This window comes from Bombus fervidus, chromosome 9 (genome assembly GCF_041682495.2).
Source record: "Bombus fervidus isolate BK054 chromosome 9, iyBomFerv1, whole genome shotgun sequence".
NCBI lineage: Eukaryota > Metazoa > Arthropoda > Insecta > Hymenoptera > Apidae > Bombus > Bombus fervidus.
The window spans coordinates 14,477,828-14,493,893 of NC_091525.1; the positions used below are offsets into that span (position 1 = coordinate 14,477,828).

At 41.7% G+C, this 16,066-nt stretch overlaps 1 protein-coding gene across 2 annotated transcripts; it reads left to right on the top strand.

Moving 5' to 3' along the window:
* The first annotated feature begins 810 nt into the window (after positions 1-810).
* Oamb (Octopamine receptor in mushroom bodies) lies at positions 811-15,548 on the top strand. Of its 2 annotated transcripts, none has more exons than XM_072010633.1 (9): positions 811-3,767; positions 7,726-7,863; positions 8,834-8,932; positions 9,008-9,135; positions 11,832-11,969; positions 12,225-12,507; positions 13,419-13,577; positions 13,763-14,073; positions 14,338-15,548. In XM_072010633.1, the coding sequence occupies exons 1-9, from the start codon at positions 3,507-3,509 to the stop codon at positions 14,453-14,455; spliced, it is 1,635 nt and encodes a 544-aa protein (XP_071866734.1). In that variant the 5' UTR covers positions 811-3,506; the 3' UTR covers positions 14,456-15,548. The 2 variants fall into 2 exon arrangements, with proteins under 2 accessions (XP_071866734.1, XP_071866735.1); XM_072010634.1 differs by lacking the exon at positions 811-3,767 and adding an exon at positions 5,373-5,390.
* The last annotated feature ends 518 nt before the right edge of the window (positions 15,549-16,066 follow it).

Below are 16,066 nucleotides of genomic sequence, written 5' to 3' on the forward strand. Positions count from 1 at the left end.
AGGTTGAAATCACGCAACGGAAAGACGTTATCGAAAGTTTTCGACAAGTTTGGAAAACATGTCACGCGAGAAATAATAATTTGAAGAAGGCTAGATCCGTTAAAAACAAAAAAGAGCAGATACTTGGAGTTGAAGGAAGCTGAGAAATTCTTCGTAACAGAGCCGTAGGAAACCGCGAAATCGCTAGATAGATATTCAGAAAAAGCACCAACGTCTGACTGATTCATCGTCGCTGTTGCCAAAATACATCGTGTTGGCAATGAAACGATATCCGAAAGCACGGTGGATCCATGGTCCTCCGTCGCGGCGAGAAAGGCGTTCGAAACTCTCGTGAGATGTAAGGATAAAAACGACAGGAAAAGGGTGGAAAATCTTGAAGAACGATCGATTTTCTAACCCCTCCTCCCTCGTCGCACGTTTTCCTTGAACGAAAAGTATTTCGGTACGGATATTTACAAACTTATAATAAAGTGGATGTACTTGAGGAAAATTTTTAAGAAGCAATACAGAGGACGAGAGACATTTTTAATTCGAGGAAATAGTTTCTGCAACTTGAAAGGGCTTAGAGGATTAGTCGAGGCACTTGAAACGCAACCAATTATTCCTATTAATAATGAACGTGAAAGTTACGGAGAAATCGGGAAAATTGCTGGTGAAGATGAATTTGAATAAAGATTCGGAAAAATATTCAAAAATTACAGACGTCAAAAACGCTTGATCCCAGTAGTTTAGGAATTTTACGCGATTGCGTCAATTAAAAATTATGCGAAAAAAATGATAAACACACGTACGTATGACATAATGATAAAAGCTGTCTCGTTATCAGAATTCTATTATTCTACTAAAATCACTCGGATCTTCTTTATCGTAAATAAACTTTAATAGATGGACAACGGTATAAAGGGATCGTCGAATCGATGCCGAAAGGTTGCGAAACCAACAAGAGCATTACGAAAAATCGTACAAGTATCGCACAATTGCTCTTTATCGTGTTAATAATCGACTTTAGTAGGCCGAAAAACCCAAAAGAGAAGAAGAAGTAGAAGGAAATCGGGTGGAATAAAGGGTGAAGAAGCTGGTAGCGAAAGGTGGGAGTGGAAATGGGCGAAACACGAGGGTGGAACGAGCAGCGTCAGCGTGCCGATACGATTTTCTCGATGCAATAGATTCGGGACAGGTCGGTGACGGTGAACCGAAATTTCCTGAGTGAACGCGAGACGAAGATCCTCGACGATCGGGCGATCGTCTCTCTGCCGGCTAAAGGATAGAAAAGGAAGAAAGAGAAAGTTGAAACGACGCGACGGCGGATACGTTTAACGAAATCGAAGTAAAGTCTTGTTAAAATCGTTGAAGACGTGGAAAAATTCGACGTGGAAGAGAGGCTCGGGCTGGAATTAGCAACCGAAGGTGTGTGACAAACACTCAGGATCGGAACAGCCGCTGAGATAATCGAACTCGCCGTAGAAGAAAAATGTCTACTCGAGGGTGGTCACGAATAGAATTTGAATCGATCAAACTTTCTACCCCTTTTTTGTCTCGAAAATTTCTCTAAAAAATTTATTTCGTATAATCGCCAGACACTTTTAACACGTTAGGCTACAGGGTTAAGTGGCGGATGATAATTCGTTCGTGCTGGAAATCGGTGAAACTCGACGTTTCGACTTTCAGTTCTTCGGCAGTTTCCGGTACTCGTGTTAAACTCCGATACAAATGGTTGTCGTGCGTTTAGCGATAAAACGAATAAAGTTCTACAGGGTGATTCTAAATAAATAATAAAATAAAACAAACAGATAGATATCGTATAGATAATTTCAAGCTGTAAAAAATATTGTAAGAAACTCTGTTCTAAAACCCTGTGGTTAGTGACAGCGGAATAAAAGTGTGTGATAAAAGAATAAGAAATATCGGTGGTTGTGCATTAATCCGTTGAAAATATCCGTTGCAACTCTTTGAAATAAAATAAAATACAAGAAAGATAGGTACCGAATAAAGATATTTAGGAAGGAATATTAAATAGTAAATGTCGAATCTTAAAAGGTCTTAAAAAATCGTACATTTCGCACATTAGATCGATAGATAGTTGAACTTGATTTTTCGGTGGTGAATTCCTTTCTCGATCAAAGGTAAGAGGATAACGCAAACCGTGGAAGCGTTTCGGTGCATGGAATGCTGCGGTGATTTAAAGGCAGTTGAATCGGTTTCTGTGTTTAAATAAGAACGTTTATACGGCACGGAGAGGAGCGAGGCTTGTTCAGAGGCGGTGAAGGGGTTCTATTAACGGAATTGCCCGAGTACAAGAAGTAATTAGATCGACCGATTGGAGCTAACCCTGCAGGCGACGACTGGATGATCCGTTTAGCAAACTGCGAATAGAATAAAGGGAATGCAGGCGAAATTAGCTGTCCGACGAATGGAAAGAGACGAAACAATACGGGAAATCAGCCGCTGAAGAAGAGGAAGAACGAGCGAGGGAGAAAGTAAGAGGAGTCGAAAGACGGCGTTTGTCGAATTGACGCTGATAGATTTTTCGCTGTTCTTTCTTGGAATGACGTTGCCGGGGCAAGAGATCGGAAAAGAAAAGAGGTCGGTGAAAAGCAACTTTGACGATAGTTTCGTAATCGAAGTAGGCAAGTGAGAATATAGATATATGGATATTGGTGGAGAGAAACGACGAGGCAAAGCATCAAACGATATTATTAATCAACTGCCGAAGAAGAGAGATAATTTCTACTTTTGACAATTATACTTGGATCGATCGAGCGTTGATTATCGAGTGAATGCCAAGTGAAATAATTACATATCGGATAAGCGAAGGAATCCGTACAACTGGAAAGGAAGGACGTATAAAAAGGAAAGACGAATTCTTGTCCATCTTCGATCAGCTGATTAAGATCCATTATATCCGGTTCAGAAAATAAGAAATCCCTCAAAACGTTTAGGTTGTTCGAACGTCTCTGACAGAAATAAAGAATTCACCGATTAATTCACCGAAATACTATAAACGAAGAAACGGAGCGTGGTATATTTTTCGAAAAAGTTCAAATAATCCGTCTTCAAATTCGTAAGATCCAAGAACGAATGCGCGATTAAGACTAAGCGTTGGTGAAACCGAAAAAAGGAGAAACGTTACTACAAATTCTCCGTAACGTTTAAACGATTGAGAGAATTGAAAAAAGACGTAACTGAATTTACCGTTCTGTCGTTTCAGCCTGCAATAACGGTCCGCGACACGCAAAAGCCTCGTAAACGTTGGTGAAATCGAACGGAAAAAAGCAAAAGTTAAAAGAGGCGAAAGGGAAGGCGAAGACCGATATCGGCTGAAAACGACCGACGATCAGCCGTTGATCGATCGATCGATCGTTAGTCGGGTCGCGTCGTTATGGAGGTGCAAGCGATCGCGCGACGTTTTTCCACTAGAGTCGATCGAGGGTCTGGATTCGGGGGTTTGTTCAGCCGAAAGTGGTGCTCGGTAGTTGGAGACGCGGCGCGACAGCTTGCCAACTAAAATGCGAGAGCTGAACGCGACCGCATGTGCTGCCCTGTACGAGCGCGTCGAGTGGTCCGGCCCGTGGATTCTGGTTACTCTGATCGTGCTCGCGATCGTCAACGTGATGGTGGTCCTGGGTAACGTGCTGGTGATACTAGCTGTTTATCATACCAGCAAACTGCGAAACGTCACGAATATGTTCATCGTCAGTCTCGCGGTGGCGGATCTCATGGTCGGTTTGGCTGTGCTTCCGTTCAGCGCTACATGGGAAGTTTTTAAGGTGAGATTATTCTTTGTTTCTCCTTTCAAATTCTATCCCTTCCACGAACTTTAGTAATTTATACGTTCGACGCGATCTGGCAAATACAAAAAACTAATCGGCAAAAGAGAAAGAAAATCTTCGCAAAGCGAAAAGATGATCATTTGCAACCATCTCCTCGATTCGACCTCTAAAAAGCGACCTCGAAAAAGCTTCTGCCACGGAAAATCGTTCGAAAGTCCGTTTTCTACGCGTACAACGGTAATATATCGCGCTTTATATCTCGAAATTAGAACGCCACGGCATGAAATAGGAACGAAACGCATCCAACGATAGAAACGCTGCATCCCGATCGACGATTCTTCGTTCTTCGGCAACGAATCTCGTTGCGTGCCGATCCTTCGTCCGTTCGATGCTTTACCCCTGTCGACCATCGTCTCCTTTCTTTCTCTTTCGTCCTTCTTCTCTTCCTTTCTTTCCTTTTCTTCGTTTTTTTCTTTTCTACTTTACCATAAGGCAACTATAACGGCGAAGCGACCAACGACGAGTTCTCGAAAGCGAATCTGCGGCGAAATTCGAAATCCGAATCCCAGCCTGTTAAACGTTCGTCCCACTTCCGGTATTGCTTCCGTGATTTCCACAGAGAGTGCACGGTGATTTTTTTTGCTTTAGAATTGTTCGCGGGTCGAAAGTCAAGGTACGGTGAACCTGTTTGGTAAAGTTTTTGTTTCGTTGAAAAGCTCGAGACAGCTTTTGTTGCGCGTATAGAGATAAGGTTCGTTAACCGTTACGGTTAAGTTATTCGTGAAAGAATCGTAATCTTTCGATAGCTTGTTCGAATCGAGGAAAATCTAACGAAGGGGAAAAGAAACGAGCAAACTAAAGAAAAGGGAAATTTACTTATGTACGTGTCGATATCCCCTAGGACGTTACTAAACTTCCCCTATATTTCTGCATACTAAAAATTATCAAATTAACGCCGTACTCGATCCAGACGTAATAGCGGAAAAATAAAACGATAAATAAACAAATAAAGTAGAAGAAATAATACGAGACACGAGTAATATAAGAATCGACAACGAAACCAGCTGTTCGTAATAAAGATTAAAAATAAGAAAGAAAGATCATCGGTTGAAATATCCGTTGGACGCGTAAATGTAGGACGCGGGCTTGCCTAGCGAAGAACACCTCGATACAATTATCTCGACTATCGAAGATGAGGTTCGACGCGCTATAATCGCAAGCCCTGAAGAACTCGTGGCAAAAAGCGCGCAGCCGAAATAACCGCGGACGGGGATGAGTTAAGCGCAACAGTTTGCCGGCTTTCGTCCTTCGTTCCTCTCTGGCCCCCCTTCGAAAGATGAACGTTTCTAGCCAGGAGGATGAGAGCGGTGGATCGTTGCGCCTGGTATTCCGCACGAAGAAACTGGGATTTGGATTTACAGCTAGATAGAATTCGCGATAGATGGGATTTATCGTTGGTTTATCGAATAGCTAGATCCAGGAATTTTACAGATAGAAACGGTTCTCCTTATTTCATTATATATGTCCATTTTAGATCTTTATTTTTATTTAATTTTTACAGCCAGACAGCTTTCGAAATATATATATACTTTATTGGATCGAAGATATTTCTATACATAGGTAGGCAACTGATTCTTTTTTTTTTTTTTTTCCTTATCGTTATATGTGCTTTTAAAGGATTGTTTAGTAGGAAAATGTCGGCCTCCATATCGTTCGTCCTTATTATCTAATTTCTAGGAATGACAGATTTCTACTTCAAGTTTACCGTTCTTTGTTCGAACGATGAGAAATTTGATATTCAAGTTGCCAATCGGAATTTGAAAGAGAAAAGTAGGTAAAAAATTAGAGCAGGTGAAATATTAAAAAAAAGTAAGTAAGGAATAAAAGACTAAAGTAATTTAACATTGATTAAAAAATGGGTAAAAAAGTTGGAAGAAAATACCTAGAGGTTAACGGACGAATAAAAAAAATGATTATCCAAAGAACTGGAAGAATTCACTGACTGAGCAAAAAGAATTGGAAGATAATCGAGGCGAAAGAGTTAAACCCCAAGGAGGCGAACGATCAATCGTTTCGCAAATTATGCTCTCTAGGCATACAGCGCACCGTATCGTATCAATGTCTAATAATCGATCATAATCCTGTTGTGAAAACAGGAATAATCCTCGTGATGAAAAATCAGAAAGGCAAGAATCAATGTGGATATCGAGACAAGTGTTCGATAAGTATTTGATAGATCGTAAATAAAGAAAAAAAAAAAAAAAAAAAAAATGGAAATTTCATAGCCCTTATGGAGCTATATTATTTAAGAACACGAGGCGTTTAATTTTATCCAGAATTTATTATAAATTAAATTGTTGATCGTTGATAGAGCGTAAATTGCAACGCGACCTTTTCCAAGATAATTGCACTCTGGTTATTTATCGAAGAACATATCGCGTCGATGAAAAGCAAGCGGACGAAGCGGATTTTTATTGGCCGAAAGTTACTTTCGCAATTACAACTGCAAATGTTCCAACGAAATTGAAATCGAGCGTGTTGAGAGGAATTTGAATAGCCAGTTTGAATAACCAGTCGCGATTTCCGTTTCAAACATAATTCTCCATGAATACGATATTTGCTAGAAGATAAAGAGAGAACAAAGATGAATTTAACGCCAGTTAAAGGAATATGAGTTTAAATCATCGTTAAGTAAAAGTGAATTTTCTGATAGATGATAACCGTGCTTCCTTCTGTACAAAGCTTGGCAAATTTCTGAGCAGCGTGCAAACATCCGCAGGCGATCGATAATTAATTCGTTCCGAGTAACCTGGCAATGTGTATAAACCGCACGAGTAATCGATATGCGAAACTTTCATTAATGATTTCGCTAACGATTCTGGCCGATGAACGAGAAAACGGTTAATTGGTACGGTTATCTTCGAATATTCCGCTGATCGGCATTAATAACAAGCGTTATTGCGGAATAGAGGTTGACGCAACGAGGGTATATTAATGGAATGGAACAGAGGCAGGGACAGGAGTAATTGGGAACAGGTGGTTGCACCGGCTACCAGCGAATGCACGTGCACTGTACGGTACAGTACGGTCAGCCGCCAATCCGCGTTACACCTACCGAGTGCAGCGTCCCGTTGCCGCGTCCAGATCCAGGTGTCGGTCTACGTTCTCCTCTTACCTCGAAGATAACGGATTTTCGGTAACTCGGTCGATGGAATTCACGCGCGAATATAAAAATACTATTTTCCTACCTTCAATTATCTTTGTCGTAGTATCGTAGCTGAGAAGATCTCTAGAGAAAAGAAAAACGGTTTTCTTTCAATTCGTACGATATCTTCGTACGAAAAGACGGATCCTCGGAAGTTTTAGTTGTTTCGGTGTTTTAATACGATATTAGCTACTGGTATTAGTAAAAATTAGTAAAAAGAAAAAAAGCTGAAAACCACGTTCTAGCGTACGCGTAGTCGAGCGACGTTTCTCGGGTCAGGTTTTATCCGGCGATAGGATATACGGAGTATTGGTTTCGGCGTTTCAGAAAAGACGAGAAGATTGAAACGAAGAATCGGGGATAGACGAAGGTATCGTAGCTCGCGGAGAATGTATCGGTGAAAGCGCGACCGTGCAACTTGGTCGCCTAAAAACGAACGAAACGAGAGGAAAAATTTATACGAGGCCAGACGAATAAAAGAATGAAGAAGCAAACGTAAAAAGAAAGTCTGAATTTTTCAATTTTTAGACCGAATCACTCCCGTTTGTGGTAAAATAGTAGCAATTACCTCGATGTATATCGTGTACGTGACATCTACTTTGAAAAACTTGTCGCATAATTACGGATTACGGATTCAAGTATATTTGAACGTTTGAAAAAACGTTTGAACGAATATAATATAATAGGATGGGAGAATATCGTTGAATAACGGTTTTTCGAATTTGTGACTTTTGCACGTTATGTTGAAAGGTGTGGATATTCGGTGATCTATGGTGCTCGATCTGGCTGGCGGTGGACGTATGGATGTGCACGGCATCGATATTGAATTTGTGCGCCATCAGCCTGGATAGATACTTAGCAGTGACCAGGCCAGTGAGTTATCCTCAGGCAAGTACCATTTACCGATTATTCGATTTCGCGGTACAAGGTGTACAGCTCGATAAAGCCATTTGTCTACTATTCTCCGCCTCTGTTTCCTCTCTTCTATTCTACGCTTCTGTTTGCCGCCTCCCATTCTATTCTATACGCCTCTGTTTCCACCTCAAATAGTCCCTGTGTTCGACGTTTCCCTTCCAACGGCTTAATTGATCGATCGTTTGTTCAACTTGCAACGTTTGACTTTCGCGACCGCTTCGTAATAACGTTGTTACCACATTCGTGTTTCATGAAATTCTGCGATTTTGTTTCGTACGTCTACGGAGAAGTCTCTTGCAGAAACGCGTGTAGCTAAAACCTTCTTCGATGTCGAAATGGTCCGAATAAATATCCAGTTTTCACTTTATTATATTATCGTGATATGTTATACAAATAGTAATAATAATAATAATACAAATAATAAGATGTATAGATACAAAGAAAATATTATCGCATTGCAATTGGTACGGAAAATGTAAAGAATCGTTAGTGGTTTGTTCGAGCATGGCGCAGGTTGAAATTTGAGAGAATCCTCGAAGGGATTTTCTCGACCGTTCCAGCCGGTTTCACTCGCCGGCTTCCATATTTCTCTGTATATTTTCTAGGAATTTTGAAATATTTCGAAAGATTTTGCAAGATTTCCAAAGGTTTTCTAAATGCATCGAATAACGATCGACATAAAGATGTCGGATATTTAGAAATTTCCCAACATGTCGAAACGTTTCCGCCTATCCTTCTCCAATAACGCGAAGTAAAAAAATACTCGACGATGACAAATTCTTTCGAAGAATGAAAAGAAATCTGAGAAATTTAACGCCTAACGACACTGGATTCGGTTGTTAAATTCTTGTTTTACCGATGTTTACACTCCCTTTGCTTTATTATTAGCTTTATTATTCACGGTGTTTCGGTAAGCCTGTTATCATAATCCTTTAAAATCTAGATCATGTCACCGAGAAGGGCAAGGCTGCTAGTGGCAACCGTGTGGATCTTGAGCTTCGTTATCTGTTTCCCACCCCTGGTCGGCTGGAAAGACAAACGGGTAACTACCATCGACGTCGACAGTTTGTTCGCTCGTTACACGATGTCCTTGTACAATTTTGCGCTCGTTTCGCAGTCTCATCCCACGTACAACGCGACGTTCGCTCAGAACGGACCGTTCAACACCACCACTATACTCATCCCGGTGAAACCGTGTCCCTGGATCTGTGAACTGACAAACGACGCAGGTTACGTCGTTTACAGGTAAGGAAAGAAAACGATAGTAGGAGGAAAAGATATCGCCGAGATAAAGTTGATTCTTGAAATCCTCGGATCGAACATTTAAGAAAAGCTGTAGGATCTACGCTACAGCGGTAATCGGCAATCATTTGCCACGAGCAATTCGAAATTACGAATCAAGAGAGTTGAGAGTCGAATTTACTTTTAGAATATAAATGGAGTAGAAATTTGAAAATTTCAAAATTCCGACACTTTGATATACGAAAGTTAAGATATTTCGACGGTTTGACGGTTCTAAACTATAATATTTCGACGGGTTGACGTTTCAAAGTTTTGAAACTTGTATACCTTTGATACTGCGAATTCAGCTACCTGTCGCTATACGTATGTATATTTTCTATATACATGTTTGCTATACTTTCCTTTTTCGATCGAAAGTACGATACGATACGATACGATACGATACGATACGATACGATACGATACGATACGATACGATACGATATACATAGCAAAGCGAAATGACGCACGTAATCGACTTGGATAGTTTCGCTGCATCACGGGAACAGAAATTATCGAGTCGTCGAGCAGAAAGTCTGAATTTTCTGGCAAACGTCGCGTCTATTCTTACCGTGTTATCGCGATCGGCGTGTGCATCAATCCACGCCGGTTTATGCTCGACGTTGCATCTAAATCAACCTCCGAGTAGACGGTTAGCGTTCCATCGTGTGCCAGACGAACCTACGTTTCTGGCTGGCAACTGGTTATCATTTTCACTTGGCTCGCGATATTTCAATCTTTTCCAGCTCAAGCGTAAAATCGTCTCCTTTCGAGAAACGCAGGCCGGGAACGGATAACGTATTAAAATTGACGCGGATCGATGCCGTAACAATTATCGTTAGGCAGAGAAAGATAAGGAACACTAACTGGCAATCTACGTATTTTCTCTCGAAATACATTTTCATCGATAGCTCGCTTGTTATTCTATCGCGTCCAATTTGCCGAGAGTTATCAACTTTCAAATCAGATTGATTTACATATGTTTATGATAAACGGTATGCGGTAGAGTCTGGAAATCGTGGAAAATAATGGAAAGTGGCAACGTGCGGTTCCTTGCGAATCTAATACCCATGTATCGCTATGCGTATTCAAATATTCTTTCTAATTAAAACGAGACACTTTTTCCAATCGTTGTACAAACGTATCGATTCAATTTTGTAGAAATTGGATGGTTCGACGACCGTATTTATAAGCGCGTGGAAAGATATCGCGGTATAAAACTGAATTGCTTCGTGTTGTATTTTTGGAAAGGCAGTTATCGATGTTTCTTTCTATTCCACTGGATATACATATACGTTATATCGTACGAGATAATAGGAACATTTGTCGAATCGAACGTGCCGACAAAAATGAAGATACTTTTCATGGAAATTCGATAGTCGCTATTTATTATATCGAAGGATTTCTCGTCATTTGGAATATAACGAACGAACGGGGACGGTAATAAATCGAAACGATTGGCGAATATTTTGCAACTTCCAAACGCTCGAGACAAGAGCCTGAGTCGAGACGTGGCCCGTCGTACTTTATCACGACGAAAATATCATTGTAACGTCATCAAACTTTCTTTTCCCTGTGAAATATTTCTTATCAAGCATAATTGAATTCTCTAGATGATCGTTCGGATCAGGGGAGTGTACAGTGCTTGGATCCGTGAGCGCGACATGGAATTTCATAGCATAGTTCGTTTCGTTTTTCCAGCGTCGCAGGTGCGATCGAAAGATAAAAGATAAAACGCTCTCTATTCATCGGCATCTATTGTGCCTGTGCCAACAAAGGGACACAACTTGATCCCTTATCTGATACAAAGAGCAATACCGTAGACAAACAGTAGCTTTATCCATAGACGCGAAGTTTACAAGGCTATCTGCGTGCCAGCGTTCCGTACCTTGTCGTCGCGCCCCGCCATATAGAAAAAGATACGTCAAAGCGAAACTGCAAATTCAATGAAACTCGCTATCGCGCATCGCGTCCTTTTCGATACCCGTCTCTTCCATTCGTTCCTCATCTTCCCACATATACTATAAATCGGATCGCACAGAACAACCTGCAACTGTATTTAACGATAGTTTTAACGATATAGGTGATCCTTTTATTCCAAAATCGTTTAATAACCAGCAATTTCTATGCGATAGACGTCCTTCTTTCCGTTAATTTAATTAATTTCCGACCGCAGTTTTTTCCGCTATTTTTCACGTTCTAACATCAGATTAAGCGAAACTTACAAATCCTTTCTTGACAAAACTCTCGATACTATTCGCCATTGCCGCATTAATCGATGCCGTCACCTATAATGCGATTAACCGTTACCTTACGTAATCTCACAATCCCTTCACTCGATATCCTTAAGTTTATAATTTTCAACCTGATCGATCAGACCTCGACAAAATTCACCGTTCTCCGATCAATTTGCTGCGCTTCGTCTTCAATCTTCTTAGAAACTCGGGCAAACACCACGACTCGATAAGAGAAAACAAGAAGGGACTTGACAAACAAACAGGTGGCTCCATTAAACGCGATCCTCGTCTAATTGTAAGAACGCCCGAGAGAGAGAGAGAGAGAGACGAAGGATGCTTCCTTGTCGTAAAACGAAGTTATCCTTCTCCCTTCTTTAGCCTCCTACTCTATGTACGATGAAATTAAACAGTTGTTACTTGCAGCGCGCTCGGCTCTTTCTATATACCGATGCTGGTCATGCTGTTTTTCTACTGGAGAATCTACAACGCAGCCGTATCCACCACGAAGGCCATTAATCAAGGCTTTCGTACGACAAAGGGCTCGAAAATGCTTGGCTCTAGGTAAATCTAACGTATCGTAGCTTCCCCGAGGAATCGAAAAGATGGAGAATCGTGATACGTTGCTACTATTTCGTCATTTTTTGCCGTCATTCACAAACGACTCGTTCATTCGACAGCGACTTTTATTCCGGCTAACCAGATTCTTCGTCTTTCTCGCTTTCCTCTTTTTCTTTCTATTTTTCAGCGATCTCTGATTCGTTAAAAAAGAAAAAAGAATAGAACACAGCTTCTGCAACTCTGGACGAATGCTTACAGATTCGACGAGCAACGGTTGACCTTGAGGATTCACCGTGGTCGAGGTAGCGTCCACAACGGGAGTAACAACGGCAGCCCGAGGAGTCCGGAATCGAATAGCCGTAGCTCGGTGAAAAGGGAAAAGATAAAGATCTCGGTGTCGTATCCGAGCACGGAGACGTTGAATACAAAGTGTAACACCCTGGAGAGGACGCCCTCGAGGTGTTCTCAGACCTCCGTGCACTATAGTAACGGTCAAACGCACAGTCAACTGTGTCCCTCCCCCAGGAGCACGCATCTCAAGGTAATTCCGCGTATACCACTGTACCGACCTTCTTCGAAGTGGCCCCGGTCTCACTTTTTTACATTTAGCGATTCATCATATAGATGGAAACCATCGTATCCTGGCGAATAGATCTTAACTCCTTTTAAATACTCGCACGAGTTTTCAGCAATCTTCGATTAAATATAATACTTGTTGCTTCTTCCCCCAGTCTATAAATAATAAATAACATACGTTGTCGATAATACATTTATCGTAAGAACGTGCAGATCGAAGGATTCTATTTCTCTAAAGTAGTTCAAGTCAGAGATACATGCTCGTATATTCAAATTTGCGAATTTAAAAAAATTCCACATCGATATCCTCTACCTTCGGTTGGTTTATTCGCCTTCTTTTGGCAGCTATTCAATTTTCTGAAATGTAAATCACGCCACGCGAAAGAGAGAAGCCAAAAGCGTTTACAGAGCGTCGCCATAAATATGCATCAGCGGCAGGATACGCTACGAAATCTCCGGCTCTTTCTACCCTTAACCCTTACCGATAAAAATTCATTACCTTAAAATTCATAATTGTCCTCGTACCTATCGAGTATATATAGTTTACCCAAAGTATTCGCGTAAAGGAATTCTTACTTTACAGAGAAATTTGTTCTAATTACTTTCGATCGAAATCAGAAATGAGAAATCGCAATTAGAAAAAGTCCACAACCAAGATCAAATATATTTTTCCTTACCGATGGAATTAGCAAATGACGATCGATTAACATCGTTTTGCCGCGACTATCCTTGCCTGAATCGATAATTCTTGCGAAAAGCCGATAGAAAGCGAATATAATATGACGGTAAAATCGTGAAACGCTGGTGACAAGTTTCCCTGGAGGAAAACGCCGGAGAAGGTTGTGGTTAAAGGTCGGTTCGATACGTCGGTGACAGGTGAGCGGTATGAACAGGGTTGGAAGCGCCAGGAGACCCAGCAGACGGAGTAGCTGCGAGAGTCAGACGGGGGATGAGATGTCGTTGCGAGAGCTCAGCCAAGGTCCCGAGGAGAAGCCCAGGGCGATGAAGATGGGCAAGAGGAATATCAAAGCTCAGGTATCCCATTGAATTTTCGAGATACGCTGAAATTAAGTTGCGAGGAAAGTATATCCTTGCATCGTTGTTCCATTCGCGCTTTACGCGAACGTTAGAACAAAGAAAACAAGTTGAGGAACAGATTTGAAGACTATAAGGGAAGCGATTGATCGATGTTAATCATACTTTATAATCATACGGTGCAGGTGAAAAGATTCCGGATGGAAACGAAGGCAGCCAAGACACTGGGCATCATCGTCGGCGGATTCATCCTCTGCTGGCTTCCCTTCTTCACGATGTATCTGGTGCGCGCCTTCTGTCCCAATTGTATTCACCCCACGGTGTTTAGCGTGCTATTTTGGCTGGGCTACTGCAATTCCGCGATAAATCCGTGTATCTACGCGCTTTTCAGCAAAGACTTCCGGTTCGCGTTCAAGAGAATTATTTGCAAATGCTTCTGCAAGCGGCGGGCGAATACTTTGAGGCGTGGCAGCGATGGCAGCCAATTAGCCACCAGGTGAGCTTAAACTTAGTTCAAAGAACAATATAAATAACACGACCGATCCCTTTCGATCGCGAAAGCCACCTACCATACGTACGCGTACGCATCCCTGTACCATACGCGTACATGTGAAAAGATCACGGACACATAATGCAACGTTCGTTGTAGATAGAAAACATCGTAGAGAAAGGATCACCTTTCGTCTCTTCCGATACAATTTGCAAATGTTCTGACGACGAAAAAATGTTCGTTACGATAGAGTGGTGTGTCTGTTGGCAGAAACGACCGGAGCCCCAGCTACTCGATGCAGGTGCCTCAACAAGGTGTATCCATCGACGATTCGGACCAAGATCCCAGCTCGGAACCGACCGTGCACTCGCACAACGAATCGAGATGACTGTAGCGTGCCAGGTGTGGCGCTCAGCGCGTCACCTTCGACCCGACCACCTCGAAAGTAAGGATCCAGTCGTTCTAAATTCGAACGAATCTGAACGATCCTCGTCGACCATCCGAATCATCCGCGCAACGGTCAGTGCCGCGGAATCGAGCACGTTCGATCGTTTAGCCAGAAACCAGTGTGTTCGCGAGTAATATATATACATACTAGTAGTAGCTAGTATTCGCGACAAACGGTCGAGCTTCTTCGGTGTCTTACTTCGTTCCGTCAGCGAATGAAATACGAAGAGACGTTTCTTAGGAGATAAAAATTCGCTCAAGCTAGTCGTAAATCGAGACTGAAAACGATAAAATTAACAGAGAAAGAACAAATGGACCGACGAAGGATTCGCTGCCTAGAGATGGCAAACTGTTCGTTCTTTTCGTTGGAATAGTTAAATAGAAATTACGGCGAAGGTTGGAGCGCGAGGGAAGCAACGACGGAGAATCCAGTGTGCCATAAACGGATATTAAAAACCTAAGTTTCGCTATCTTTCAAAGTCAACAGCGTCTGTTGGCTATCGAAGCTGCCTTTGGCTATCGAGGCTCTCGGCCAATCGTCGCGTCATCGTTGTCGCCGTATTATTTCCGTAGATTTTTCACCGTTTCTCGTTGGTTATACGCGATGATGACGTTTAACGATCGCCTTCGCTGAACACGCGACATTCAGCGCGTTGTACAGCTTGCTTCAAACATCGTCGATCGTTAACGGGATCGTTTTTCAATCTGTGAAACAAGATAGTGAACGGATTTGAAAGAATTTTGTTGGGACATCCTGTAGCAAGCGTAATCGAGATACGCGCGTATGCGCTGTAAAACATAAAGTATGTAAGTGTAAGTGTCGTTACGGCAATGCCATTTCAAAAGAACGAAGTTAACTCGCGTTGGAATATTTTGTATGGACAGTTTCGATTCGTTCTCTCGAACGTATCGCGATTGTTCGAGAGGGGACAGAGAAACGTACGAAATCGGCGAGATTCGTCCTATTATGTGATATATACGTCTACGATACGTAAGGAAACGAACCGTACGAAAGAATAAATATGCGAATGAAATGCACGATAGTTGGCCCCTTTCCTGCAAATTCCTCGTTTCGATCCTCGAAAGGTTAAACTTTGCAGCTTCGAGTACTCGAGTTCCACGAATCAACGAGACCAAAAGTTTAGAAATTAACAAATTTCAATGTTCGGCGATACAAAGATTTAGGACGCCGCTACAGCTACTAACCGCAGGTACGTATCTTTTTTTTTTTTTTTTCCTATTCACATATTTTTTCGCGTGGATCGGAACATATATATATATATAACAGTCATCCAGCAACAGTTGATAAGCCATGGAATCGAAAAAACTAACTTTTGGAATTTTTGAAACGGAAATGAGATACGCGGTACGCAGCATTAGGTGGAACATGGTAATTTATCGATCTATTCTGAAACCGATGACAATTACGTAACACGCGTTCGTTCGTCCATGCGTTAAACAATCATTCCAATCGAATCTATTTCAATTTTCGTTCGAAATTAAAAAGAAAAACACCTACGTTTTTCAATCGCTTGAAATTCTCAATGATGGG